The sequence below is a fragment of the Uloborus diversus genome, chromosome 1, assembly GCF_026930045.1.
Source record: "Uloborus diversus isolate 005 chromosome 1, Udiv.v.3.1, whole genome shotgun sequence".
Classification (NCBI taxonomy): domain Eukaryota; kingdom Metazoa; phylum Arthropoda; class Arachnida; order Araneae; family Uloboridae; genus Uloborus; species Uloborus diversus.
Window position 1 is genome coordinate 104,591,594 of NC_072731.1, and position 27,299 is coordinate 104,618,892.

Sequence of the window (27,299 nt, forward strand, 5' to 3'; positions counted from 1 at the left end):
GTACAGAATGTGGAATTTTATAACATTCTTGGATTTAATAAAAGTTTCCATTCTCCTTCCTATGAATGGTAAAGTATTTTTATCCTCTGTTAGAGTATGGAAGCTTCCGAATTCTTTGTTTTCATTTGCAGCAGAAAACCGTAGTAGAGAACCAAGGAGGCGAGGAATTTTTGCAATTCCTTTGTTCGAAATTCAGAATGTATCCCGTAGGCGATTCGAATTCTGTTTCTATTTTATGAGCGACGTTGTTTCTCTTGGTTTATTTTACGATTACTTTGAGGTTCATATTGAATAAATCTACCCCTTGCTTTTTCCTTTTTTGTTTTTGAAACAAAATTAACATTGGTATGAGCAAAGAGAAAGTTAGGTAAAAATTTTCTGCAAAAACTTTGTTTTCAATACTACATAATTACAGGAGCAGAAAGATCGGATACTCGCACGATAAAAAGTAAAATAAAATGGTAAATAAAACTAACAGAGAATTGACTTTTGTTTTAAAATAAATTGCATCAGTAGTTAAAACATAGCAAAATATTTTTTTTTTTGAAAAACCAATTTCCCTGACAATTTAAAAATTAATTGAGGCATTGCAAAGGGATGTACAAAAACAAAGGAATGTAAGTGCCAAAATTAAAAACTCGGAGATAATCAGTACAAATAGTAAGAGAATTTCTCCTCTGTTTCAGGACAAGAGATGGTACCAGTAGCTCTGGTGGGTGGTGATATACCGAATGATTGAGATAATAATTTAAGATGAATATTTTAAAAGCTCAATAATTAGAAGTGTTTACCTTTTCTGCAATGGTTCTATTAGACAATCTCTCAAGTTCAAAAATACAAAGTAACATTATAAAATTCTAATAATGATGTAGCAGCAGCCAATGAAATCGTTGAAACTTTAAAACGTAGAAAATTCTGACTGAGTTTCATTATCGATGTTTAAAATTTCAAACAAAGGCTGAAATAGACCAAATTTGCAATAAATTAAAAAAGATCACAGTAGTACCGCTGTTATACTAATTTATTGTAAATTATTCTCACATTTATTCAACAAAATCACGGAAAGTTAGTCAAATGCCCCCCCCCCCCCTTTAGTGGAGAATATTTTGAATCTTGAGATTTTGGAAGAACTAATCTTGAAATTATACTAACTTGGTAAAAAAGCTACAAATTCATAAGCCACCTTAAGTACTTCCTGTTTAATAATTATAGCTAAATGCTTCATGTTATTTGTTTTCACTTTAAGCATAACCCAACCGAACCCTAAGCCTACCCTATGAGTTATGAAAAATAGAAAAATATATTTGTTAACAATAATTCTTAAGTTCATACTTTTGTGTGTGTGTGTGTGTGTGTGAAAAATCACATAGATCGCCAGCAAATAATCTTAAACTTTTTTTACATTTTCATAGTGTTGGAAAAATTGAAAGTGGTACACATAGCTTTTTTTCTCCTGATAGTGACTCTTCCCAAAAATGTTGACCACACCAGCTTTAAATAGTGTAGATACAGGTTAAATTTTAAAAGTTGAATCATTTTTTATTTATTTTTGAGCATTCACGAATTGCTTATTATCCTCATTTGACCAAAGTTGATGTTGCTCTGATTTTTCAGATTACTATGACAACGGTTGTTTTACTATTTATTTATTGAACGAAATGTTCGTCGTCACAGTCACAAATTGTCTGTGGTTTGACTTTATTTATATTTTTTTATTTATTATTTAATCCTATGAAAGTAACAATTGCCTTACGGTAGCTATAATAAGCAACGGTATTTTTGCATTGTATGTTTTCTAAAAATCTTGCAAAGACTGCTCAAGTACAGTTCCGTGACTTGTAGTGGCTTCTTCTGGCTTATTAATCATTTGTAATTGTATTTTGGATTATAGAAACGATACTAAATTTTTAGCTCGATCAGAAGCAAAATTAACATTAAAATCCCCGGTTAAAATTAAAGGAATTGTATAATAATCTTCATTAACCAAAGAAGAACCTTCTTGTGTACAATTTAAAAGCTGTTTATAAATAAATTGAATAATACTTGAAAAAAATTTTGTTTGGAGACATATATATGTTGGCAATAATAATTTGTTGCTTTGCTTCATTGAGACATTCCACTATACACATTTCACCAATATTGTTTTGTGTAGCCGTATTAAAGCTTGTATCATTATTAACATGTAATCCTATATTTGGGGTGACAATATTTATGCGATAAATATCATTCTGATAAACAGCTACGCCTCCTGTTTTTATATTTTGACGCTTTAATTGCACAATACGCTTAAAAGATTAAATAATTTTAGTATCATCACTTTCAAGCCATGTTTCAAATAATAATATTTCGTTTGTCAGAAAAACACTCAAACTTACGAAACATTTTAGATTTTACTCTGTGATGAACAAATTAAATGTTTATTTATTATTTTTGTTTTCTCGGCCGTCCCCAACCCCCGCGTTGCGGAGTCTGCGGTGATGAAGTTCGTTTTATGTACACCTTATCACAGTTCAAAACCCTAAATGAAGCGAGATATTTTTAGTATAACTAATCGCAAAAATGTTTTTGTTTTGAAAATAAATTTAAAGATTAAATGCTGTTTTAAAATGTTAATTGTAAATGTTATCCCTATAAACAAACCACAAGGTTAAGCTTAAATCTGAAACGATAAAATTGGCGTATTATTACGATCAGGCTAGGCTCTATATTTTGCCCCCCCCCCCCCTGCAATCACCAGGGACCCTAATCGCACACTTTATTGGATCCCCCCTCCTAAATAACTAATTTTCAACCGACTTCAAAAAAAGGAGGTTATGGTTCCGTATTGCGACTTTTTATGTGTGTTTTCGAATTATTCCAACACTACTGGACCGATTTGAAAAAAAAAATTTGTTTGGAAGGGTATACTTCCCAGATGATCCCATTGTAATTTGGTCTGGATCTGATAAGGAGTCCCGGAGAAATCCAAGAAACTTTAAATTTCATACGTCATGGTCACGTGGTGTTGCTGTGATCGGTGTATTTTCACACCTAAGGTTTTGGCTTTCTCTTGAACGATATTTTATTCTCGCGGCACATGGATGATTAATTTTCTCAACGCTGCGCCGCATGGTAATTTTTTATTATAGGTGTTATTAATGTATTTAACTGTATTTAATGTAATTACTGCGTAGCAAAGTGGTAAATTAAATATATTTTGCTACTTTAATAGTTGAATCAATTACCTTAACATTTTATTTACTAATAAATAAATTTATTTAGGCACTGAAATATAAAGTTCTTTATTTAATATTCCAATTTTTAAATATATTTAGTGTTCAATTGAGGGAGAATTAAATACAGAACACCCCTTTCCACGATTTAATTTATATTCTTTAATAATATACATTATAACTGTGTATGATTTCTGAAATTTGACCAATATTCTAGATTTACTATTTCACGATGCCGCCAGTTCAATTTGAAATTAGAGTTATATTAATTAGCAGGCTTCAAAAAAAAAGAGGAGGTTCTGAACTCGTCGGATTTTGTTTTTCTTTGTACAATGTTCCATTAATACTCGAAGACACCTGTACCCGGGGGTGTGCACAGGGAGGGGGGAGGGACACCTGTTGGTCCGGGCCCGATCCTGGAGGGGGCAGAATATTTTTCTAACTAACGGTGAAATATAGGGTTAAATAATATGGAGTGGTGCGCGGAAAAGACATTTGTGATGGGCTTCAAAATTTGTGTGCACGCCCCTGCCTGTACTGATAAGGAAAAGTCTTTTTTTGTTTGAAACAGCATAGTTCCTCGGTGGTCTAATGTTAATAAAGTTCAGGTTTGATGAAATTGAGAGAACTCTTAAAATATCATACTCACATTTAAATCGATTTGTACTTTATTAACTTTGTATATCGTCTCACTTAGTGAACCGGTTTTTATGATTTTTTTTTTTTTTTTTTGTTTAGTGGAGGTTTTATTTAGGGGTCGTCTAACTTAAGTTCCAAATCTTTGATTTACCCTATTTGTTCTTTAGGGAAAAGTTAAGGGTAAAACAATAAATTTCATGCAATTTCCCTCACAAACGATTAAATATAAAACCCATTTATAAAAAAGGTTTATACTTTATTTACCTATAGTTAAAGAAAGTACTAAAAGTATTTATTATTAAGAGTAATGATAATGAAAATTTTGAATTAAGGATTCTCTGAAGCAAACGTAAAATTCATTCTAGTGGAATTTTTAATCTTCATCTATAGTGGGGCCATGTGAAGAAACATGCGACTTTTATCACGAGTTACATGACACTAATTGATTGCGAAACATAAATTACAATTTACAATATTACAATTCTAAAATTTACAATTTTACAAATTTAAACTTAAAGCTATTTCATTTTTTTTAGTGACTCGTGCATTTGCTTTCGGAAAGCAAACTTTGACAAAGTTGAACAAATGATGAAGACAATTTTTTTTTATATACAGTTACGCATTTGAAAAAGCTTTTCTTTACAGTCGTCGGAAGTCTCCGAGACGCTCGCTGTGTTATTTACACCACTAAAAAGCAAAAAATAAATTACTTTTAAATAAAAAAAACGCCTTCAAAAAAAAGGCAGGAACTAAAAAGTAAAAAATAATTGATTACACTTACATTCTATTTCCTACCCAAACACAGAAATGATTTATTTTTACAATTCCAGTACAAAAATCAACTAAGCTAAACACCCAATTATAAAATAAACACTGATTTAAATTACTATGGTTATTAAAAATTAAGAGATCGTATATAATTAGTTAGGTATTTAAAATAATTCATCGTATAGTAAATTAAATCTGTGTTTATTTTATAATTCGCTGTTTAGTTTAGTTGATTTTTGTACTGGAACTGTAAAATAAATTTCATTTATGTGTTTGGGTAGCAAATAGAATGTAAGTGTAATCAGTTATTTTTTGCTTTTTAGTTCCTGGGTATTTTTTGAAGGCGGTTTTTTTTTATATTTAAAAGTAATTTATTTAACGAGTGATTGTTTTAAAGTTAAAGTCAGTTTAAATTTTATTCTGTGGTGCACATAAATGTTTATTTATTATTTTTTGTATTCTCGGCCGTCTCCAACTCCCTTGTTGCGGAGTCTGCGGGGATGAAGTTCGTTTAAAATATGTACATTTTATCACAGTTCAAAACCCTAAAGGAAGCGAGATATTTTTAGTATAACTAATCGTAAAAATGTTTTTGTTTTGAAAATAAATTTAAAGATTCTAATGCTGTTTTGAATATATATTGTTTACAATGTTATTGATATTATATTGTATTACACTCACCTTTCGTTAGGAGATTGCGTTATGTTGCGACAATCATTCATCTTCTGTTAGTTTCATTACTTTTTCTACTATCACTTATCGCTTAAAACTGACCCAAAGACTAAAGAAACAGAATTTCCCCGCGAGTGCGCGCTTCTGTCGTATGCGCGAACGAAAGGAATGCCAGACGAGAGTTGCGCCGTTACGCGTTATGTCACAAATCAGTTTACCCTCCCATAAGAAGTTATCACATCAAAAAAAAAAAAAAAAACAACTGGCTACGAATAATCTCAATAATTGCATTTTAATTGCAGAAAGGACAAAATAAAATTTTTATTGTTTCCTAGATTCTATTATCCTGACAAGATAAAGTGATTACGTTGTTACAACACTTTTATTTGGTATTAAAATTATTTCGTGTTATGAATAAAATCAAGAGTGTTTTCAGTTCAGAAATTTGAATAATTGTACATCATTTTAACATTTAACGATAAAGCAATAATTACCTTGTGTGCGTTTTGTCAATCTTAACCTATCTATTTTTTGTTTCAAGCTTTAATATATAAAAAATGATAATATGGATGGAAAAAAAAAGTCTTTTGAATATTTTTTTGCCTTGTTTCTCACAGTGTGTAAATTCTTCGACTGTATTTCCTTTTTCCGTAGCCGTAACTGAGTTCAAATCTTCTCCTGTATGGTATCTTATTTTTCAAAGTTGATCCTGAAGTGTCACGGGAAACCAGCAGAGATTTCACTCTGTCCATTTCAAGATTTCTAAAATAGAATGATAATGCAAATAAAAGAAGAATTTTTATCTGCATTTTCATTCATCTTGCTTTTAGTATAACGATACTAATGTATGTCAGCAAAATGTAATACATAAAAGTAAGGTATACATCACAGGCTTGTAATTCAGAACTTCCCAGTGGGAGGGGGGGCAAAAGATGTACACTCAATGCAAATTTATTCGAAAAACAGCAAAACAAATAAATAAATAAATAAATACACCAAGAATTTTAAATGTGCGTAAATTTGTAATTATTGCGTTGTTTGGGTCAGAATCTGTGTTGATTTACATTAATTTAGTTTATTGTTAACGCTTTTTGCTTATTATAACAAGTTTCGTGGTGTTACCTCAAGTGAGGCATTTAACCTGATGGAGTGGAGTGAATTGCCTGACTGTCAAAGTAATATGCTCCAAAACTGCAATTTTGGTTTTCTGCAATAAAAAATGTAACTCGTAGTTTTTGTTCATGATAGATCACAGCATATCTGTATCTGCATTAAAAGTGGAGTAGGTGTAATCTTTCGTTTTTCGTTAACTTTTTTTGTTTAGGTGGGACGTGATACCCCGACTTCCTCTAGAACATTATAAACTATGTCATGTAAGCTAGGCAACAACACACATATCGTTATTACATAAACGATTTTCATGGTGTTGTATGTTCTAAAAAGGGAAAAATATTTATCAAATCTCTTTTGAGTTAATGTAAGCACACAAAGAAATAAGGAATACTTTGAAAAGTCTTTCGTATAACTAATAAACAAACTGTTTTTGCGGTTTGTGCTTAGTCAAAACTTTTGATACTTCCTGATAACCAATATCTGGCATAAATTTGAATCTGCAAAAATTAAAATCGATATTTAAAAAATACTCCACTAATAAAGTTTTACTTAGAATTTATAATCAGTTCATCCAAATTTTTTTACTACTTTTCAAAAGTATTTACCGAAAGGTGGGGGGGATAATAACAAATAGTCTTCTAGAGAAACAAAATAAATGAATACATTTCTGAATACATTTTTCTGACATTCGTTTTTAGTTTGTGCCATTTTTATGCGTCAACTTTGATGATTGCTGCAAAGAAAAACGTTTTTCTTTCAACTCGTGTGAAATTGGATTTCTATTCCCGCTGTACAAGCCCTTTTTTTTCTTTATTTTAAATGACACTGAAAGTTTGAAACACTCTTTAAAAATAAATCATTTCACCTCTTAACAAAGCAGTCATTGATGCACAGATTCAAAAAGAAATTTGAAATAGCTTACTTTTATTCAACTTGCATTTCTTTCTGACTTTTCAAAAGTTAGGCGTCAAAAAGGACTTTTATGTTGTTTCTATTACTGTAAATTATTTGAATAATTTGAAAAGGCATATTGTTTGTTACTATCCTTTGAACTACAGATTTTTCTTAAAGCAAAAGAATCTTTAAACAGCTATAAACTGAAAGCTGGTTAAGGTCCCCCCCCCATAAATTAAGAGATGATTTATATATAAATGTCTATTACGACTTATCTTTCTTATTGTTTTATTAATAAAGTTATTTTTATTCGCACACACACACAAAAAAAAACAGCACACCTTGGAGCGATTGGCGCCAAAATTGAACCGAAGTTTATTGACAAATAGGTTCACATTTATTCCAAATTTCATCCAGAACATAGCATTACTTCTTGAGATATGACACTCCCAATGAAAAAGAAAGAACGTTTGATTGCACTATTCCCTTTTCAGCTATTGACGCCAAAATAGAATCAACTCTTGTTCCTTTTGAGGGCTACTTGTCGATAAATTTTAGTTTGATTCTGGTCATTATTTCTTGACATATACTAGTCACAAGTGACTACAAAAAACGTTCGATAGCTCTGCCCCCGTTTACGCTATTGAGACACTAGAATTGAATCAGCACCTGTACCTATTAAGGGCAATATATCGACCAAATTTTGTTTGATTTCACCAGTTACTTCTTGGGGAATAGCAGGCACGCATAACTCAAGAAACGCTCCATTACTCCACCCCGTTGGAAGAATTCGCCCCAAAAACTAATGAGCACAAGTTCACTTAGGGGCACATACAGTAGCTCCCAAAAGTGTTCGTACACTTTGAAATTTTTTAGCAAAACCAAAATAACGCGAAACTGAATTCGAATATGAAGTCCAATACTTTTTCACATCATTCCTATGTCATTCTAAATAAAACCCTGTAGTTTTTACAAAATATTGACGGATCTTCTTTTTGAAATGGGTCAAAAAACGAAGAGACAGAGAAATAATACGGCACAAAAGTCATCGTACACTCAAATATTTTCGAACAAAATCATGATTAAAACTCTCATGTGTCGTTTTTTTTTATTATTTTGTATTATGTAGACCCTTAAAAGTCATTTGGCTTGTTTTTTTTTTTTTTTTTTTTTTTTAATTCCTTAATACTGTGCTCATTACTTTAAAATGGCTGGTATTCGTAAAAAAAAAAAAACACCATTCGAAATTTGAATTTTTCCTCAAAGTAGAGTTACAATTTTTTTTAAATGTCTCTAAATTAGTTAATTTATTTCATTCTATAGTAAAGTGCTTGATGAAATGCTTTAAATATAAAAATTGGACCAAAAACAAGGTAAGAAAAGGTCAACCGGCAAAGTTGACAAAGCGTGATCGAAGATTTACAGTTAAAACATTTAGGAAAAATACACATTTGAGTGCTGTAAAAGTTTCTGCAGAGTTAAATAAAAATTTTTGCATCTAATTTTCACCTAAAATTGTTCGCCAAGTTCTCTGTTTAGCTGGATTAAATGAGACCTCTTCCCGCAGAAATTTTCTTGGCCGTGCAAAAAACAGAAAGCTTACGATTTTCGTCATAAAATCAATCATAAATAAGCTCAAAACGTTTTGAAATTACGTCTTATTTACAGATGAAGAAAAATTTAACATTTTTGGTTAAATTGTTGTATAATTGTAAATACAAGAAAATATTGTATCAGGACTTGGTAGTTTTGAATTATTTTATGAAATAATGAATTATGCTGTTCATTTAAATATTTTAAAAACCAATTTTAAACTCTTAGCCAAAAATTTGGTTATCAGAAACATTTTTGTTTTTTATCAAGATAACGATAAGAAGCACACGGTTTTCAACGTTTGCGTCTAGTGCCTCAAAAATTGCCTTGAAGTTTAGAAAATGCCCCTTCAATCTCCAGATTTGAACTTAATGTAACATATTTAAAGCTATTTGGAGGCTAGATTACGAAAATATGATTTTGAAACGAAAATAGAGCTAGAAACAGTAAGACTCGAAGTGTGGTTGAACACTTACTCAGAAATTACGTAAAAAAAGGAAAGAAAAGAGAATGAAATTTATTCTCGGACATTTAAAAGGTGTTGTCGATACTGCATGATATTCTACTAAATAGTAACTTGATACAAAGTTAGATTATTCAGTAATATATAGACATTTTGTAAAGTGTACAAAAACTTTTGTGAGATAAAATTTCCGGCACTTTTTGATTTTTGAGTTTTAAAAAACTAAGTTTTAGTATATATTTTTTTTTATTTTCCTGTAGTTTTGTTGAAAATTTATTATAGATCTTGTAATTAAATACATTTTTCGAAATATTAATTCTAACCAATGGATAGGGTTCTATTTCATTGAAAGTCGTAGGTGTGCGAACACTTTTGGGAGCTAGTTTATGTGTACCAAATTTCGATCGATTTCATGTGGCTGTAAAGCGGGGCCCGTCGCAGGGAATTTTTAAGGGTATCCTTTGAGATGAACTGAACGACATGAAATATTTTACTTGCACTTTTTGGACCTCTTCGAGAGGCACAAACACCTCAGTATAATAAGGACTCCATTTTCGGCGGGAGACCCTCGCAGTGCGACTGTTGCGATATGATAAATCCGTTACTGATGAATCAAGTTTTTTTTTTTTTTTTTTTTTTCCCATGAACACTTTTGGTACTACCGTCGAATGTGGTGAGTTTTTGGCAGTAGGGTGAGATTGGGCCATGTGATATTGTACCAATACCAGTATATTAGATTAAGTTACGTGTATACTAAAACAGAGTACAATGCATCATAAACTTCCCACTTGTTATAAAAATCGCATCCTACCTCTTATACTCGCATAGCTATAACACATTATGTTCGGCACACTCACTCCTGCAGTTAAACTCAACCCCATTTCACAGTAATTTTAACTGCTCTTTTTTCTCGATTAGTTCTTATTAACTTTCTTTCGTAAGCTTAATTTACCACCTTGAATTGTAAATGCAAGAATTTAATTCCAGTAATGTTCTACCATATTTTTTTTCTTATAAATGCGGCGCACGTCAGAGAGCACATAACCTAACTTTGCCCCCGAACCTTGAGGTCCTTTTGGTTAAGTGGTTAAAGCACTGGGTTAGCATCATAAAGGTCCGTGGTTCAAATCCCAACCCGGACAATCATCACACCCACGTCATGGTGATCCATACGCCACATAATGGTGCCAGTAAAAAGCATCGACACTATTCAACGAAATTTAAGCAATAAATTCATCATCAAGAAATTTGTCTTTTATATTTTGGACTGCGGTTCATGAAACGTACTTTTTAATAAAAACTTAATTGACTGTTCTAAATACTCAAGTGATATTTATTAAATATCTTTTCTTAGGCTTAACCTACCACCTTGGATTGTAACTACAAGAATTTAATCCTAAGTGTGTTCTTGCAAACTCTTTTCTAATCTAAGACCAGAAAAAAAAGTGTCAGCACTCTAACCGCTGCCTAATTGCTTTCAACGAACTTAGATCGATAAATTCCTCTGCCCAAAATTTTTCTTTTATAATTTGAACTGCTTTTCATTAAATGTCTTCATACTTTCCAGATTGACTGTCATCCCCAAATATGAAGAAGTTAATCGTTTTGTGGTGCTCTTTGTCTTCTACAATGGCTTTTCTTATTCCATCGGTGAGTATTTAAATTCAAATGCTCGGATAGAAAGTGGGATCATACTTTCATTTGTTCATATATGTGCACAATGAATCGAAATTAGTATGCAAAAAACGTTTATGTATTAGGTCATCTGCAGAAGGTCATAATACAAGCTAATTCGAGCAGTTTTAGCAGTAAATAAATGAAAAATAGATGAAGCTGTTGTACGATCTTTAAATTTAGAAAAAGAGAAGAAAAGCTGTTTTTTTTAAATGCCGGATCATGTATCCAGAAGTATAGACATGTAAAGCACTTTACTGACTGTATGTATCAAATACCGACTGTTTAAGCATGTAAAAGTAGTAAAAACTAAAGAAAAACGTACTTTATGCACAAAAGAGGGGTTGGACTGGCGGTCATCAACTTTTTAATTTCTCATGATATTCAATTATAAAGTAAGATAGCATTAAGTCGCCATGAAAAACCTAATTTCGAGCATTCCAAATCACCAGCTTAAATAAAGAATAATTACATTAGTATAAACAAAAGCCGTTTGCGATCTTTAGCAGCTTAAAATTTAAACAATGGGCACTCAAATGAGCAGATTTGCAAAAACCTTAAGGCAATGATTCCCTTCCTTTTTTTCGACACAGCGCACCATTGAAAGTTTAAAAACTGGGAGGCATACTAAATACAAGACAAATTTTCAAGAGTTTCACTCGCTTAATCGGTTAAGCACCAATCAAATATTTTGTGAAAATAGAACATGATAATAACTTTGAAAGGAATACACTACAACACCAAAATAATTGTTATACGCATGTAATGCAAATGACAGAGGTGTGGAACAAATCACACTAATGTGATCAGTGGTTTTTATATTAGACAAAAAGTGTCTGTCAAGGTTTTTAGATCGGGTACTTTAATAATGGCAGGTTATCAAGATTTAAGTGAGTTTGAACTTTGTGTTATTGTTCGAGCGTGAAAGTCGGGCCATAGTATCTTCGAGGTTTTGATTGAATTTGAAATTCATTTTACGACCATTCCTTGGGATCTGGTAAAACATATAAGGAATCTGGTAAAACATAGAACTGGTTTGAAACAGAAAGCAGATATCACGATAGCCGGAGAAAGCTTGACCGAAGACCGACTTGGGAACCATCGTTGATTGAACGACACAAAGTTTATACCTCGCCTGAGCCCGTCTCAACACCACCATTAGACTGTTGCCGATTGGAAACACGTTGCCTGGTTTGACGAGTCTCATTTTCAGTTGGATTGGGAAGAGGGGCGTGCACAAGTTTGGAGGAAACCTTATGAATCCATTGACCCTTCATGTCATCAAGGGACTGTTGAAGTCGATGGATGCTCTGTCATGTCACTACGATGTCAGTTGAAGTGATGTTGGACCCCTGATACGTCTTGATAATTATTTGATAGGTAACAAACATATAGATATCTACATGAAATACACCGCCAGCTCAGTCAATTCCAGCCGAGGACTGCAGTTTCGTGCTTATTAGCACTCATCAGCCCGGCATAGGAATAACCGAGCTGGAAGCGGAAAACCTCTTAAGGAAGCCAAACAAACTGGTAGCTAACATAGAATTAGCAATGACCAGACGAGTGACCGAAACAATGGTTCGGTTCAACTCGAATTTTGCAGGCAAGGCAGGAATATTCAGTAAGTTACCGCCCTATAGCCAGGGCTAAGACAGAAATGCATGAAATACACCGCCAGTTCAGTCAGTTCCAGCCGAGGACTGCAGTTTCGTGCTTATTAGCACTCTCTTGGCTTCCTTAAGAGGTTTTCCGCCTCCAGCTCGGTTAGTCCTATGCCGGGCTGATGAGTGCTAATAAGCACGAAACTGCAGTCCTCGGCTGGAACTGACTGAGCTGGCGGTGTATTTCATGTATTTCTGCCTTAGCCCTGGCTATAGGGTGGTAACTTACTGAATATATAGATATCTAATTCGATCATCTACACCCATTCATGTCCATTGCGCATTCCGAAGGACATGGACGATTCCAGCAGTACAATGCTTCACCATACGCGTCAGGAATTGACACAGACAGGCAGCAGGAACACTGTTATGACTTTAAACACTTCAATTGACCACTTAAATTAGACTTAAACAGAACTAAACATTATTGAGCATATATGCGATGCCTTTCTACGTGCTGTTCAGGTGAGATCAGAGCTTAACTCGTACGACTAGTGATTTGTGGATTTCCTTGGAGGATTTGTGGTGCAAATTACCTCCAGACATTAGTCGCATCATTGTCACGCCATGTTAGAGCATTTCTGCGCACTTGCGGAGATGAAACACGATTTTTAGAAGGTACACCAGTTATTTTTGGTGCTTCAGTGTATATATCTGATGAAATCCGTTTTAACTAAGATGCCTACACAATTTAATAAATACACCATTGACCGCCATCACAATATGGGTGGATTGGATATGAGAGAATAAATATAAAAGTTGCTACCCTCCTTCGGATCCCCAATCCTCCTTCGGATTGCTTCCCAAATTTCTTTTAGAACAATTTAAAGAATTCTTCAAATTATTTTACTTTTTGCCAAAAAATCCGCAATAGGGTTAACCTGTATTTCTAGTTTTCCAACGGGTATAAATAATAAGCTGACTAAAGTACAGCGAAACTTTAGAAATCTAAACACTGGAGATCCGAAATTGCGAACAATCCGATTAGCTTGTGAAGTACAAACCTAAAATTAGATTTCAAAAAAGGAAACATTCAATAACTGCGTTCAAAAGCTAAGTTAGTTTTTTAATACTAGCTACTTTTGCTAAATGTTTTGCATAGTACTGCCGTGTGCAGGTAAAGGGCAGTAACTGCAAATTTTTCATTTTTCAATTTTTTGCATTTATGTCATCTATTGTACGTTACCTTTATTGTACAAGCTCGCTTATTTGGTTTCTGCTGAAAAAAAGGCGCGAAAAAGACGTCTAATTTCAACAATTCCCTATTGTTAGTATTGAATCCAAAACGCGTTTCTTCAACTATCCCGAAAACTCATTTCTGCAGTTACTGCCGTTTACCTGCACACGGTAGAGTACTGCTCTGTGTTTTTTTACGTAAAACTGAATTTGATAATCTTTCGTTAACGCAACGAACTAAATCAGTTTGATGACGCAATGTTTCACCTCTTATGCATAGATGACGCATTCAGTCGGGCAAAAAATTTTTATTACTAACTTAAAATAATAACTTACAGATTACTATTAAACTAATAAGAAGAGTTTAAATAGGCTACCTGGAAAATCTGAAATTTTCGGAATATGAGCATGGCTCAGTCCCAATTAGTTCGTTGAGATTCCGCTCTACTACTAACTTACTGACGTAACTTATGCACGGGTATTCGCACAGTCGGAACACTTGAAGAATCTTACGGAACACTTAAGCCTTTGAGGCACAGAACACAAAAGTATTAAGCTCAGCACATTTGAAGCCACTGTGCTAAAAATAATAATAATAATTTGAATGGTGAAAATTAAAACTATGTTTTTCACAGTCACGAATTGCAACAGAACCCTTTTCGTTGGGTTTCTTGTTTCTACAAATGGCTCCTACCGCAATCATAATTGTGAAAAACATAATTAGAATTTTCTCAATTTAAATTCATGCCAGGTTCCCGAGGCTGGAGGATGTGTGCTGGATGATATGCGTTGGATGCAGGATGTTGTGTGCTAGGTACTGGATGTTGTGTCTTGCATGCTGGATATTGTGTGCCATATGCTGGATGTTGTGTGTTGGATAATGGATGTTGTGGGCTGAACTATCGTTTAGATATTTGGGGCATTCGGTTAATTTGAGGTAGTAAAATCCTCAATTGGTAGATAAAGCTGACATTTGCCAAAATTAAGGAAGGCGACACGCGTAGCAAAAGTATCCGAAATTTCCATCATCAATATTGAAAATGATATTCATCTGTTCATCAGTAAATATTTTTCAACGTCGCTGAAAATGGACAGAACATTGACTATGGTCAAATGAAAAACATTGAGCTATTCGTGATTGCTCAATAAAAGGCTCTTTTTAGACTCAGACGAAGCCACTAGGTTTTAAAGGGTTTTTTAAGTGCTGCGACATAGAGTTTGATAATCACTACGATGAAACAATTCTTTTGGCGTTCATCAAACATCTTTTTCCAAACTTTTGAGAAACTTCTTTAAACTTTCAGGATAATATCCATGCAAAACTTCTCCAAAATTAAACAAACTTGAAATAATATAAGTCATAAAAGATATCAAAACGAAGTTGTTTTAGTTAAAAAGATACGATTGTTCCAAAATATGTTGCAATGAAATCAACTAGAATAAAACAAAGCGCTGCGAGACATTAAAATATATCACGTAAACAAAGCGAAACATCCAGAATACAATTCAGCTTAAAAGCATTACTATTGTAGTATTTATCAATTGTTCATAATTCCTACACACTTTTGCAAAGGTTTCGGCTTACTGTTGTTTATGTCAGACGACACAAATCATATACATACAATCCCAAGCGATTCTGAGCAACGAATTTCCTGAACACAAATTTCTTTGTAAGCTTTTCACATGTGTCTTTTCTATTACAACTCATGAAATATGGATTTACATTCATAAAGTGAAAAAAAGAACACATTTTTGTCAAATGTGAAAATGCACTTTGAAAATTGACTGCCTTAAATTGAAGTAGGCACTTATTCAAATTCAGCAAAAGTATAAAAGAGATATCCCCGTTTATGAAGTATTTTTGCATTACTTGTGCTCATTTATTTCTCAAAAAGTGTGTGAGTAACAATCAGTTTCTCAAATAAAATAATGGAACTTTTGAAACTTCTGATATAAAATAATGAAAACTCAACAACCATATCAAAGAATGAGAAAATTGAAGTTACTTTTTTTTGTGTGTGTGTGTATGTGTGTGAAATTTCTCATACAATAGTTGAATGTTATAAGTACAATATAAAGTACAATTCAAAATACGAAATAGTAAGAAATATGATATATAAAGAGTATTGGAAAATGATTTTTATTTGATGTTCAAATATTTGAAGCAATCCCCAAACATTCCAAAGAGTTTTATATTGCGTGTGTAGTATAAAAAATGCATCGTAGTAAATGTACGTTGCAACGAAAATTACATAGGTTACAAAGAGAGAAAAACAGTTTTTCAACGAGAATAAATACATTTACTTGACAGAACTGATTTTATTCAAGAAGCAGACATTTGGTAGCTATAGCATGAGGTTGCTTACCAGCCGCCAACATAAAACAGATTTTGTCTTATTGTCACATGATAATCAGCAGCAGCTTCGAATTTCATTGGAAGTAGAAGGTTATTTGTCACTTTTTTTGGGCAGGTATGCCATTATTGGAGAAATCAAGTTTAATTACACCAATAATGAATTGCCACCCCAAAATGAATAACTTTCATGAAGGCTCCGAAACGGAATATTATCGCTACTGTTATGCAGCTTTGAAGTTTTGAAATATTTAATGCAGCAGTCCGGCTGCATTAAATATTTCAAAACTCAAAATGCAATAAGGATCCATTTTAAGAATCAAAATTTTCGTTCATGTTTTAAACATAATATGGAAACATATCTAAATTTTTGTTTCACTCTGCTGACCCCCCCCCCCCCACCACTGTTCATATACTGTTAAAGTCATCATTTTCCCCCACAATATTGTGAATTTGACTTAGAGGACATTTAGTTTCACCAGGATAGAGAACGACTCACCCTTCAGGATCAATGGCTGTTCTTGAAGGCTGCCGAACTGACAATGGCTTCTCGGGGCGCCTTACCTCAATAAAGAGTGTTTTGGAATGCCTATCCCTCTCCGTCCATTTTGGTCCTCAAAATATTTTTCGTAACACAAATGTACAAGGAACCTAAGACCTGAACTTCAACATCCCGACCAAAACTGCCCATATACCAGCTGTTTTGCCAGTAGGAGATATGAGAAGCAACACAAATAGGCTTATTCAGCGCATAAAAAAAAGGTATATGACCTACTTAATGTCACGGGTGCTCACGAGGGGGTTCCATAGCACAGGCTACGCCATTGAAGTTTTTAGGGGGATTAATTTGGGAGGATTTTTGATTTCATTTTTGGATGCTCTCGTTCTGGGAAGTATTTCGTAAAGCATTTGAGGTAGTGAGAAGCAAAGGGATGCATGTGGCAAAATTAAAAATCTGGAGATAACCAGTACAGATGGTAGGTGAACCTCGCCTGTGTCTTGGGGCAAGAGATTGTACTAGTATCCCTGGTAGGTGCTGCTGTACAGCATGATCTAGAAACCAATTTCAATGAAAGCCTACCTAGGATCTGATATTTAAACGCGTTTTTCTCGAAACTTAAAATAGTCCACTTGCATCCCTTTGCTTCTCACTGCTTCATTTGAGAGGGGGTAAGCAATAGCACTTGGGAGTTGGGTACCCCTGCTACAATACTAAAACAAAGCTTTGGATATGCACCAACTGTATTTAAAAAATAAAGCGCGTTATGTTTCATAAAATGGGTTTTTTTCTGTTTTTCAATTTAAAAAAAATATATGTTGCAATATCCTGTATACTGTATTTCTTCCAAGACTTTTTTTGCCATGTGTGTCTTTCTGGTTCAGTCTGCACAAAGTTGGTCATTTTCAAATCTCATTATTTTTATTTTCAGCTGCAACTTCCATTTACCAAGCAAAAGGAAACCTTTTCAAACGTCTGTGTGTATTCAACTGACCCTTCAAAATTTCCAGTAATTTTTGTTTTTTCTTTTGTTTTCAATATTGTGTCATATATAAATAAGCACTTATCGCTAATTATGTATTGTTCTTTTCAGCCAAAATGTTTTCTTTGTCCCAACAGTGCATTTGATAACATTGTAAGTATATTTCATAATTTTTGCTCACGATAATTAATTTCAATATTTGTTAATTTAATTTCAATCCCAGATTTACAGTATGTGAAGGAAAGATGATTTCCATAAGAAGGCATTTTAAAAGTCCCTATCGCTTATTATATTACTGTATTGTTACATCTTTATTGCAAATTCATGCCCAGCGATTAGTTTATGTATGTATGCAGAGAAATTTTCAACGCCTCTACAAAGGAATTTCACTCTATGAAAATCGAAAATACGCCTCAAAAGTCAAGTGTATTTTCACGCTTTGTATTTTTAATAAAAAATTAGCACCGTGAAAAATTGAAAAGGAAATAGAAATTTTTGAATCCGAATGTTTCGTTAATTTTTAATGCAAAATATCGAACATTGAAAACGTCTAAATTCAAAATATTGTTCATCTCTGCTTTCCTTAGCATCTTCTATTTCAGACTTAGAAAGTTTTTTACGGACTCTCATTATTTTTTTATACTTCGCTCCTCTCCGACGAATTTCCCTCCTCTAAAAATGTCAAGGAGTATTTCCACACCTTGATAAAAATAAAAAATAAAAAAAAAACGTAGCAACATATCTCTATGTATGAAAATATGTACAGATAATACCAACTTCTAACTGTCTTCAAACTGTGGCACTTGCAAGCATTTTGAAATAATACTTACGAAAGCATAAAAAGTATGGATAAAATACAAGTATTGTGTATTATAATGATTGTTGCTCAAAATTGATTACAGGTATACTAGAAATTACACCCCAAATAAAATTTCCGATCTATATACTGTAAAATACTTATTTATAAAGAAAAAATTTAGTTTTCTACAATGTGTTAAAAAATCCTGAAAAGCAATGAGAAAATGCAGAAAAGAGTATACGAATGGCATAAGGAAAACGGAACCTCTTTTCACTGAAAAAATTCATGTTATTGTGGATGAACAACATCCGATTAGTTTGGCTTTTGTCGGATGTCTTGTCATACATGTTCTCATTTCTTTGGAATTTGAAAGAGGTTTATTGTGTTCTCAGAATTGCAATTTGTGCATTTTTGGGACTTTTTAACACGTGTTTTGAATTATGACCAGAAAAATGAAGTTTTCTATCAATTTCTAAAGTTTTATTTTCTTTTCAGCTGCGTGCTTGCGTCGATGCAGTAAGTACTCACAGTTACTTGTCATTATAATGTCTCAAAATTATATCTTCAAAGTTAAGTTTCTGAAGTTTCATTCATATTTTTCGCTCAGTTCTTAATTATTTTGACCACTACCTTCATTGTTCATCATTTTTGTAAAATAAATAGGACATTAAATTATTAAAATTATTTAATGTTGACATTGAAAGGGTAAAAACCTTTATGTGAATTGATGGCTTTGTTTAATTATTGCGTAAACCTTGTAATATGGGTGTCAACAAAAGAATTAAGATATCAAAAAAGACGAAGCTCAAGATTTTATTTAAAAATAAGTCTGCATTAGGGAGTTGCTTACTTAGTTGGACAAAACCACAGAAAATACAATAAAAATGATGATCTAGACCGCTTTGAAACACAAAAAAGCATATATCTTCCTGCATTATGTTTTAAATCTTTTCTTTTTAACGCATCAATGAAATTTGGTTAGAACTGACGTATTTTTATAAAAATTTAGAATAAATTTTTATGACACAAGCATAAAAATTAAATTGAAACATGTTTCGAGGTTACATGTAACCTCTTTTCCAATGCAAAAAGATTTGAGCTTCAGGAATGTCAGCGATTTGAATGATGCCACTCTCAGTGACGTATACTGAGATGCGCAACTTATCTGTCATTATGATCGACTTTATATGACAGTAAGATGTCGAAATCTTACATTTATCAGCAAGAGGAGAAACAAAAAGGAAATATTTTCGCAATATGATTATACTGTAACACATGAAACAATAACACGAAATCCATTACACATATGAAAAAAATCAATCAGGGATAAAATTGAGCATTTTCAGTTGGAAATATGGTAGAGTATTTGTTACCAAAGAAACAATCTTCAGTGCGCATCAAGATTTTGGTTAGTTGTTTTTAGACAAAAAAAAAAAAAAAAAACTCGCTTATTCACCAATTCAGCAAAAATATTGTACAATAACGAATAACTCACGTAAGTTGATTGAAGTTTATCCGAGTATTTTTTTATTATTTTAGTTAGTGATTTTTAGACAAAAACCTCGCTTATTTACCAATTTAGCAAAAATGTTGCACAGTAACGAATAACTTACGTAAATTGACTGAAACCTATCCGAGTAATTTTTATTATTTTAGTTAAGGTAAACTCTCAAGTAGTGGCCAGTGCTTAGTAATGCTTGGTAGGGCCAGTGCTTGGTAGTGACCACTTTGTGGCTTATATTTGAAAAAATAGGATTCCAGTTTTCCCAATAGATTCAAACGTGCATGAGGTAACAGCTCTTGCACGTTTAGTGCACTTTTAATCCAATGGGACACCTGGAATCCTATTTTTTCTAATTTAAACCTTGAAGTTACCACTACTGATGCACTGGCCACTACTGGTGTGTTTACCTTAGTTGTTTTTAGATTTAAAAAAAAAACTCGCTTATTTACCAATTCAGCAAAGTTGTTGTACAATAACGAATGACTCAAACAAATTGACTGAAATCTATCCGAGTAAATTTCATTATTTTAGTTGTTTTTAGACAAAAAAAAAACTCGATTCTTTATCAATTCATCAAGAATATTGTACAAAAACGAACAACTTACGTAAATTTATTGAAATCTTAATTATTATTTTAGTTAGTTGTTTTTAGACCAAAAAAAAAACCTTTCGCTTATTTACCAATTTAGAAAAAAAATTTGTACAATAACGAATAACTCACGTAAATCAACTGAAATATATCCGAGAAATTTTATTCTGGTACTATTTATGTAAGGAATAGAAAAACATCTTCCATTATTGATGATCAATACGCTGCAAATGAATAATATATCATTGATAAGGCAGTGTAGAAGGTCGCCCGGAGTTATAAGTTCGTCAATTTTCCTTAGAACTAAATTTTTCGTACCGACTAATATGTCATCTTGACGCGTCTGAAAATATCACAAAACAATCCCTCTTAAAAACAGCATTTATTATCTCTACAAAACAGTAGGGGATTTAAGTCTCGCTTTAAGGCAAGATTAATTGTGTAGTGTAATTTATGTTTGGAAAAGGGATTCAGCTTCGCAGCTTCAATTGGACGGAAGCTAAATAAGCTAGTCTTCTTGAAGCTTAAAAATTACTGTTTACAGTGTCTCTCTTAGAAAGTACCTTTCAGCTTGATCGAATACCCATCAAATGTATCTAAAATAATACAGATCAATACAGCCGTGGGTAAGTAAATGGTAGTATCAGCAGAAATGAGTTTTCAAGATATTTGAAGAAACGTATTTTTGGATTCAATGCTAACAAAAGAGAAAAGTTGGAATTACACGGTTTTTTCGCGCTTTTTGTTCTGCGGAATCCAAATAAGCAAACTTCTTTACTAATAATAAAGCTGAAAGTCTCTGTCCGGATCTCTGTCTGTCAGGATCTCTCTCTGTCCGGATCTCTGTCTGTCAGGATCTCTGTGACGCGAAGATAGCGCCTAGACTGTTCGGCCGATTTTCATGAAATTTGGTGCAAAGTTAATTTGTAGCATAGGGGTGTGCACCTCGAAGCGATTTTTCAAAAATTCGATGTGGTTCTTTTTCTATTCCAATTTTAAGAACAAAATTATCATAAGATGGACGAGTAAATTACGAAATTATCATAACGTGGAACTGTAACATGGGCACAGGCTAATTGGCGAGAAATTCACCATACATTATTTGTAAATATACAGGCGAACCAAAAGGCCTATTAATTTTTCTATTACGGGCAAAGCCGTGCGGGTACCACTAGTGTGCAATAAAACTAACGTATAATAATGATAAAAATGTTTTTAAAAAATAAGAAGTGAAAATTTGCAGTTACTGCCCTCGGCAGAATAAACTGAGTAAATTAAACTGTACATCCAGGCATATTGTCTAGTTGGTGAAAAATACCTATTAGTGGGTCGAATAACAATCAAAGTTATATGCTTGTGTCTAGGTTATGGTTATTACACGGCATACGAAAGCATTTTAAAAATCTATTAAGCAATGAAAAAGTATTTCCATCCCACAAACATCTATATTTATCTAAAATCAAGCAGAGACGCGAAGAAAAGGGCAGGGGCACAAAATTCCAGCACATCGAAGCTAGAGATCGCGCATACTCGCGGTAAAGGGAAATACATTTTATTTTCCAGTGTGACGTAAAATGTAGCATCAGAAATTAACAAAAATTTTGAGGGCAAAAGTTAACAAAACCGCTTTGGTGAAATTTTCATGTGACGTAACATTCTGCCGTGGGCAAGTAAAGGGTAACATTTTTAATTTTTTCTCATTTTTGTCATCTATTGTACATTAGCTTTAGTGTACGAGCTTGCTTATTTGTTTTCCGCTGAAAAAACAAGCGTGAAAAAAACGTATCGTTAAAACATTTTCCTTTTGTTAGTATTGTATCCAAAACACGATTTTTCAAATATCTCGAAAACTCATTTCTGCAGATTCTGCAGTTTACCTGCCCACGGCAGCATTGTTCTTAAATATTGCTGATGCTAAAAAGCTCTCTCTCATTTTATACTGTTGGAAAATGAGTGTACAGGGTTTGTCCCAAAAGTAATGGGCACCAGTTTTTTTGCCACGCGAATATTCTACGCGCGTCTGCGCTACTGGTTGGAAATGGTGGAGGTGACTCGAAGCTTTAAAGAGAAGCCTGGTTCAGTCGCCTACGAACTCTCGAATCGGTGGGAGGTTGTTTCTAGTCAATCACCGCGCAGAGAACTCGTCGTGGTCTTATGAATGTTGTTTAGGGTTTCCAGATGCTATCATTTCAGATCCCTTTTCACCCTTGGAAACAAGAAGAAGTCTACCAGGGCTATAGGGGATCTGTGGCACCGTTAAAGCACCAATCCTGGTAAGGTAAGAGATATCGAAGGCGGTCGGTCAAGACTTTTGGCACAAGATTCGCACAAACGTCACGTCATGGCCAAGTCTTCTGTAACAATTCGATGAACATCTGTTTTCGGCAAATTTAATTGTTATGACATCAAACGAACACTGATTTGGCGACCTTTGTTCAGCAAATCTCCCACACCAGTGACATTATCGTCCGTTCGCGATGATGATGAATGACCAGAAGGAACCTCATCGGCCACTTCCTCCCGGGCTTCCTTAAACGACTTGTGCCACTTTTTGACCTGCGAATACAACAAGCAATCATCCTCGAAGGTCTGAGTGAACATATCAAACGTTTTCATCTCCGTCTTTTGGAGTTTGACGCAAAATTTTATAGCATAGCTTTGCTCCAAAGTTTTCTCCATCCTATACACCACGACGAGGCTGTGCGCCGAGGTTCACTAAAAACGACTTGGCATCGCTCCGAGAGTTCGCGGGGGGGGGGGGCATCTCTGGAAAGCTTCGAGTCCCCTCCACTATTTCCAACCGGTCGCGTAGGTGTGCGTGGTATATTCGCGTGGCAAAAAAAATGAGGCTCATCACTTTTGGGACAAAACCTGTCTCTTTTTATCTACTTACTGCATTTATTATCTCAACAAAACAGTAGGGGATTTTAGTCTCTCTTTGTGGCAAGATTAATTGTGTAGTGTAATTTATATCTGGAAAAGATCTATGTATGTCATTCTAACTTTTTCCGAGCACGCTTTCCACTTTTTGTCTATCTGCTATTGGCAGTCTTGAAAGCACTCGACTGAGGAATTGACAGTGAATAAATGCAAAAAAGCCAGTCGAGTACTTATACGCATTTTGAAATATAAGTTTTACTGAAAAATATCAAGATTTTGCATTCTTGACTTTAACCTTATCCAGTTGGTTAAGCTTGAAAATCTACGTCATAAATCAGGATAAATTTATTGGAAAATTTGAATGGAATAAAACTCTCATGGTATTACTCTCTTGATAGATAAACTCTTGATAACTAGAGAAATGAAGCACGTAGTTTCGTTTTTATTTACATAATTAAATAAGAATTCGAGATGATTTTAATGGAAGAAAATACTTACTTAATAGAAAATTGAGTATTTTTTAACATCCTTTAAGTACAAGCACCTGCCAATTATACGGATTCTTCGAAAACAAGGATGTTCAACTAGCGAAGGATTTAATTAAAAAAACTTTGACAACCCGTATCTTCAGTAATACTTTTTTTTATGTTAGACACTATTTTTTTGTGTGTATGAACGCAAAACGTTATTCATAATTCTTTAGGAATGTCCCAATGAAGTAATAAGTACAATGAATTACAGTCTTTTTAATGAAAAAACACGAATTTTGCGCTTGACCAAACGTGAAGTCAATTTATTTTATGGCAATAAATAATTATTTAAAAGAACGTAAATAGACTTTTATTGAAAACTTGTTTTTTGGAAAACTGAAGATCGTGTGTACTAGATTTATGTATTTGAAGCATTCTACATTTTTCGTGCTCCGTGTAATTTATAATTTATTAATGAACGCCCTTACTATTTCTCTTGCAATCCTTGAAAAGATTGAATTGCACCAGATAATTTTATTTCATACCAAATTAAAAGATTGTTAATTCTAACGAACATAATAAACATGCTTGATGTATCAGTTAGTCAGAATGGATAAAATGTAAAGGATGTTATTTTAAGGGGATTTTTTTTTAAAACTCGTTACAGAAAAGTGAATATGGTGCTCGAAAGGACCATTTTTAAAAAAAGTTTTCCCAATATTTGAGTACTTGTAAAAGCTTCTTGAAGAAAAAAATGTAAAAAAGATATCTTTAAGATTACATTACAAAAAGAAATCTAATGGCATCAGGCTTGGTCTTCAAGCGGACCATTTCATAATATTAAGGGGCTTTTTTTCTAATCTAAATAGACGCTTCAAGCATGTCGTAAAAATGTTAAAACATTTTTTGAGTGCTGTTAGATCTTTCTGCAATAAAAATTTTAAAAAATTCACAAGAGATGTTTTCTGAGTAAAAAGCAGCATAACAGATATTAAAAAGCCATATTAATATTCATGAGTCTTGCTAGGATCCAGTATGTTGCTGTTTTGAGCCGTCAAGCATTTTTTATTGTTTTCGGTTAAGAGGCTGGTGAAAAGCTTACTTTAAGTTTATTGGTTTCACAATACTTTTTTTACGAAAAACTTCAATTCTATATAAATCCAGGCGGGTTTGCTTCATGAAATTTTGTTGAAAATTACAATTGACACACCGGATGTGGTAAAACGAGTTTTTTGATTTTATCAAATTGAGATATTTTTTTTAGTAATTGGAACAACTTTTAATAGGGCCTCCAGAGAAATTTAAATCTGTTTTAGTTGAAAGAATAACGCTAGAAATTACATTTTCACCTTGAAAAATAGAGAATTGCCAGAGCTTTTAAACATATTTTTGGTTTTTTATTTCGAGAAAAGTTATGAATAAGGAACGGGAACTTTTGCAGACTTTACATTGAAGAATGTACTGGTTGATTGGGTGATTGAATTTACAAATTTTTGAAATTTGAAGGCATATATTTTTCACTCAAAATTATTTTCTCTTAAAATAAGTCTCTTTCCATTCTTTGAATTTTTAATACTTGCCGTATGCGTTATTATTGAAGGTTGTACTAATATCAACCACATTTCTCTGCAACCAAATTTTGTTTATGGAGAACTAAAAAGATTTCTCTACGTTTCAGTACAGACGTGATAAGAAAATATGCTTATCACGTCTGTACTTTAACTTTAACTTTAACAGACAGTTTAAAATTTCTTTCTAATGTTTTTGGTCGGAAAGTCGAAATTTCGCCCAGATTTAACTAAGCTATATGAAACTTTTTTTTATTGATTCGCAATAATTAATTATGAATACCAACTTAACTCTTTTCTAGAAATCGTATTGATAATTTCATTCTCTCTGCTTGCAGGCAACTATCCCTTATAATGTAACATACGTTCAAGCAACGTGTTTGGATCAGAACTGTGCAGTAAGTTTCGTCTTTTTCCCTTTTTTTTTTTTTTTTACATTATCTTGTTTATTATTATTATTATTATTTATTTATTTATTTTTAAATCAGAACTTTCGTAACTTCCTCCTTCATTCAAAGAAGAATGAAATTTGCGCAAAAAAAAGTCTTACCGGTACATTGTCGCTTTCCAATGAAAATAAAATCGAGATGATAGGATAATTATTTCAGGTGGAAAGATCAACTTTTGGATCCTAAAAATTACATTTTTCGAACAAAAAAAGAACTATTTGTCGAATGTTTTAGAAAACGGTTTATAAGCCTTCCCAGCACTAACCAACAGACTGAAAATTGCAACGAAATCGGGCGTTAGTTTTCGAGTTAACCCCGGACAGGGACAAACAAGAGTGTATTTCAATTTCGAAAACTTTCCGGGGCAGGTTCCAAATGCCATTATTTCCCGTTAAATTGTTTTTAATGGCCTAAAATTGCATTTCCAACGCTTCAATTTCTAAGTTTGGACTAGGGGCGTAAATATATGTTAATCCGGCCCTGAATACAATGCAACGCAAACGACTCAGTATAAAAAATGCGTAACAAATATTCATTAACCTCAATAGATTGAACACGGATAGTTACAAAAATGTTGTTAGAGCAATGTAATTTCCTGCTTTAAATTTGTTATATCCAAAGCTTATTCTTTTACTCTGCAGATAAATTATCCCCAAGCCAAAAACACTGTAATTGATGTCAGGGTGAAAAGACAAGCAGTCGACGTCATTTCTGAAGAACAACAACCAACTACAACTGTAGCCCAGCTTCCAGAAGAAAATACTTCTTCGAACGTCTCTGTCCATGAGGAACACGAGAAGAAGCATTCACTCCAAAACTCCCACGTAGTTTACTGGAATAATGACACATCACAAGGGGAGAATAAGAATCATGAATTTGAATCTCCGAGCAGCCCAGCTGAAGAAATAACAGTTGATGACAACGGCAACGAATACGTCAACGTAACAGTGGCTCACGAAGTGGTCATAATTAATGGTCGCGAGTACAAGATCACCCACCATGAGATTGTGTTTGCCGTTGCAGACGAGGATATCAAAAGTAATTGAGGGAATTTATTGTGAATTAATCCGTGTTCTAAAATTCTAAGTTGTTACTTTGTAAAAAGTATTTGGTAATAAACTTTTGTATAAAATATTGCTGTTTCATTCCGATGCACATACAAGGTTTTATGTGAAAAAAGATCAAATAAGCTTTGTGCTACAATATGATTAAATTGAAAAAACAACGTAAATTAAAGCACAAATTGACACAAAAATACAGCATATAGCTATTTCAAGGCTACAATGCAGCCTCTTCATCAGAGCAAATAACTCAGCACACAAGCAGAAAATCGTGGGA

At 33.3% G+C, this 27,299-nt stretch overlaps 2 protein-coding genes across 4 annotated transcripts in view; one reads left to right on the plus strand and one right to left on the minus strand.

Moving 5' to 3' along the window:
- The window catches only part of LOC129231184 (uncharacterized), a 48,333-nt gene extending 21,310 nt beyond the window's left edge, over window positions 1-27,023 (plus strand). Inside the window, exons 1-7 of one of the 2 annotated variants that reach the window (XM_054865441.1) lie at window positions 3,085-3,111; window positions 10,922-11,004; window positions 17,652-17,729; window positions 17,814-17,855; window positions 18,997-19,017; window positions 25,851-25,910; window positions 26,603-27,023. In XM_054865441.1, the coding sequence (XP_054721416.1) occupies window positions 10,942-11,004; window positions 17,652-17,729; window positions 17,814-17,855; window positions 18,997-19,017; window positions 25,851-25,910; window positions 26,603-27,007 (669 nt within the window). In that variant the 5' untranslated portion in view covers window positions 3,085-3,111; window positions 10,922-10,941 and the 3' untranslated portion in view covers window positions 27,008-27,023. Of the gene's footprint in view, window positions 1-3,084; window positions 3,112-10,921; window positions 11,005-17,651; window positions 17,730-17,813; window positions 17,856-18,996; window positions 19,018-25,850; window positions 25,911-26,602 lie in introns of those variants that run through there. The other variant, XM_054865433.1, reaches the window with a different exon arrangement.
- Window positions 1-27,299, minus strand: part of LOC129231201 (uncharacterized) — a 175,412-nt gene that overhangs the window by 123,023 nt on the left and 25,090 nt on the right. The window lies entirely within an intron of this gene.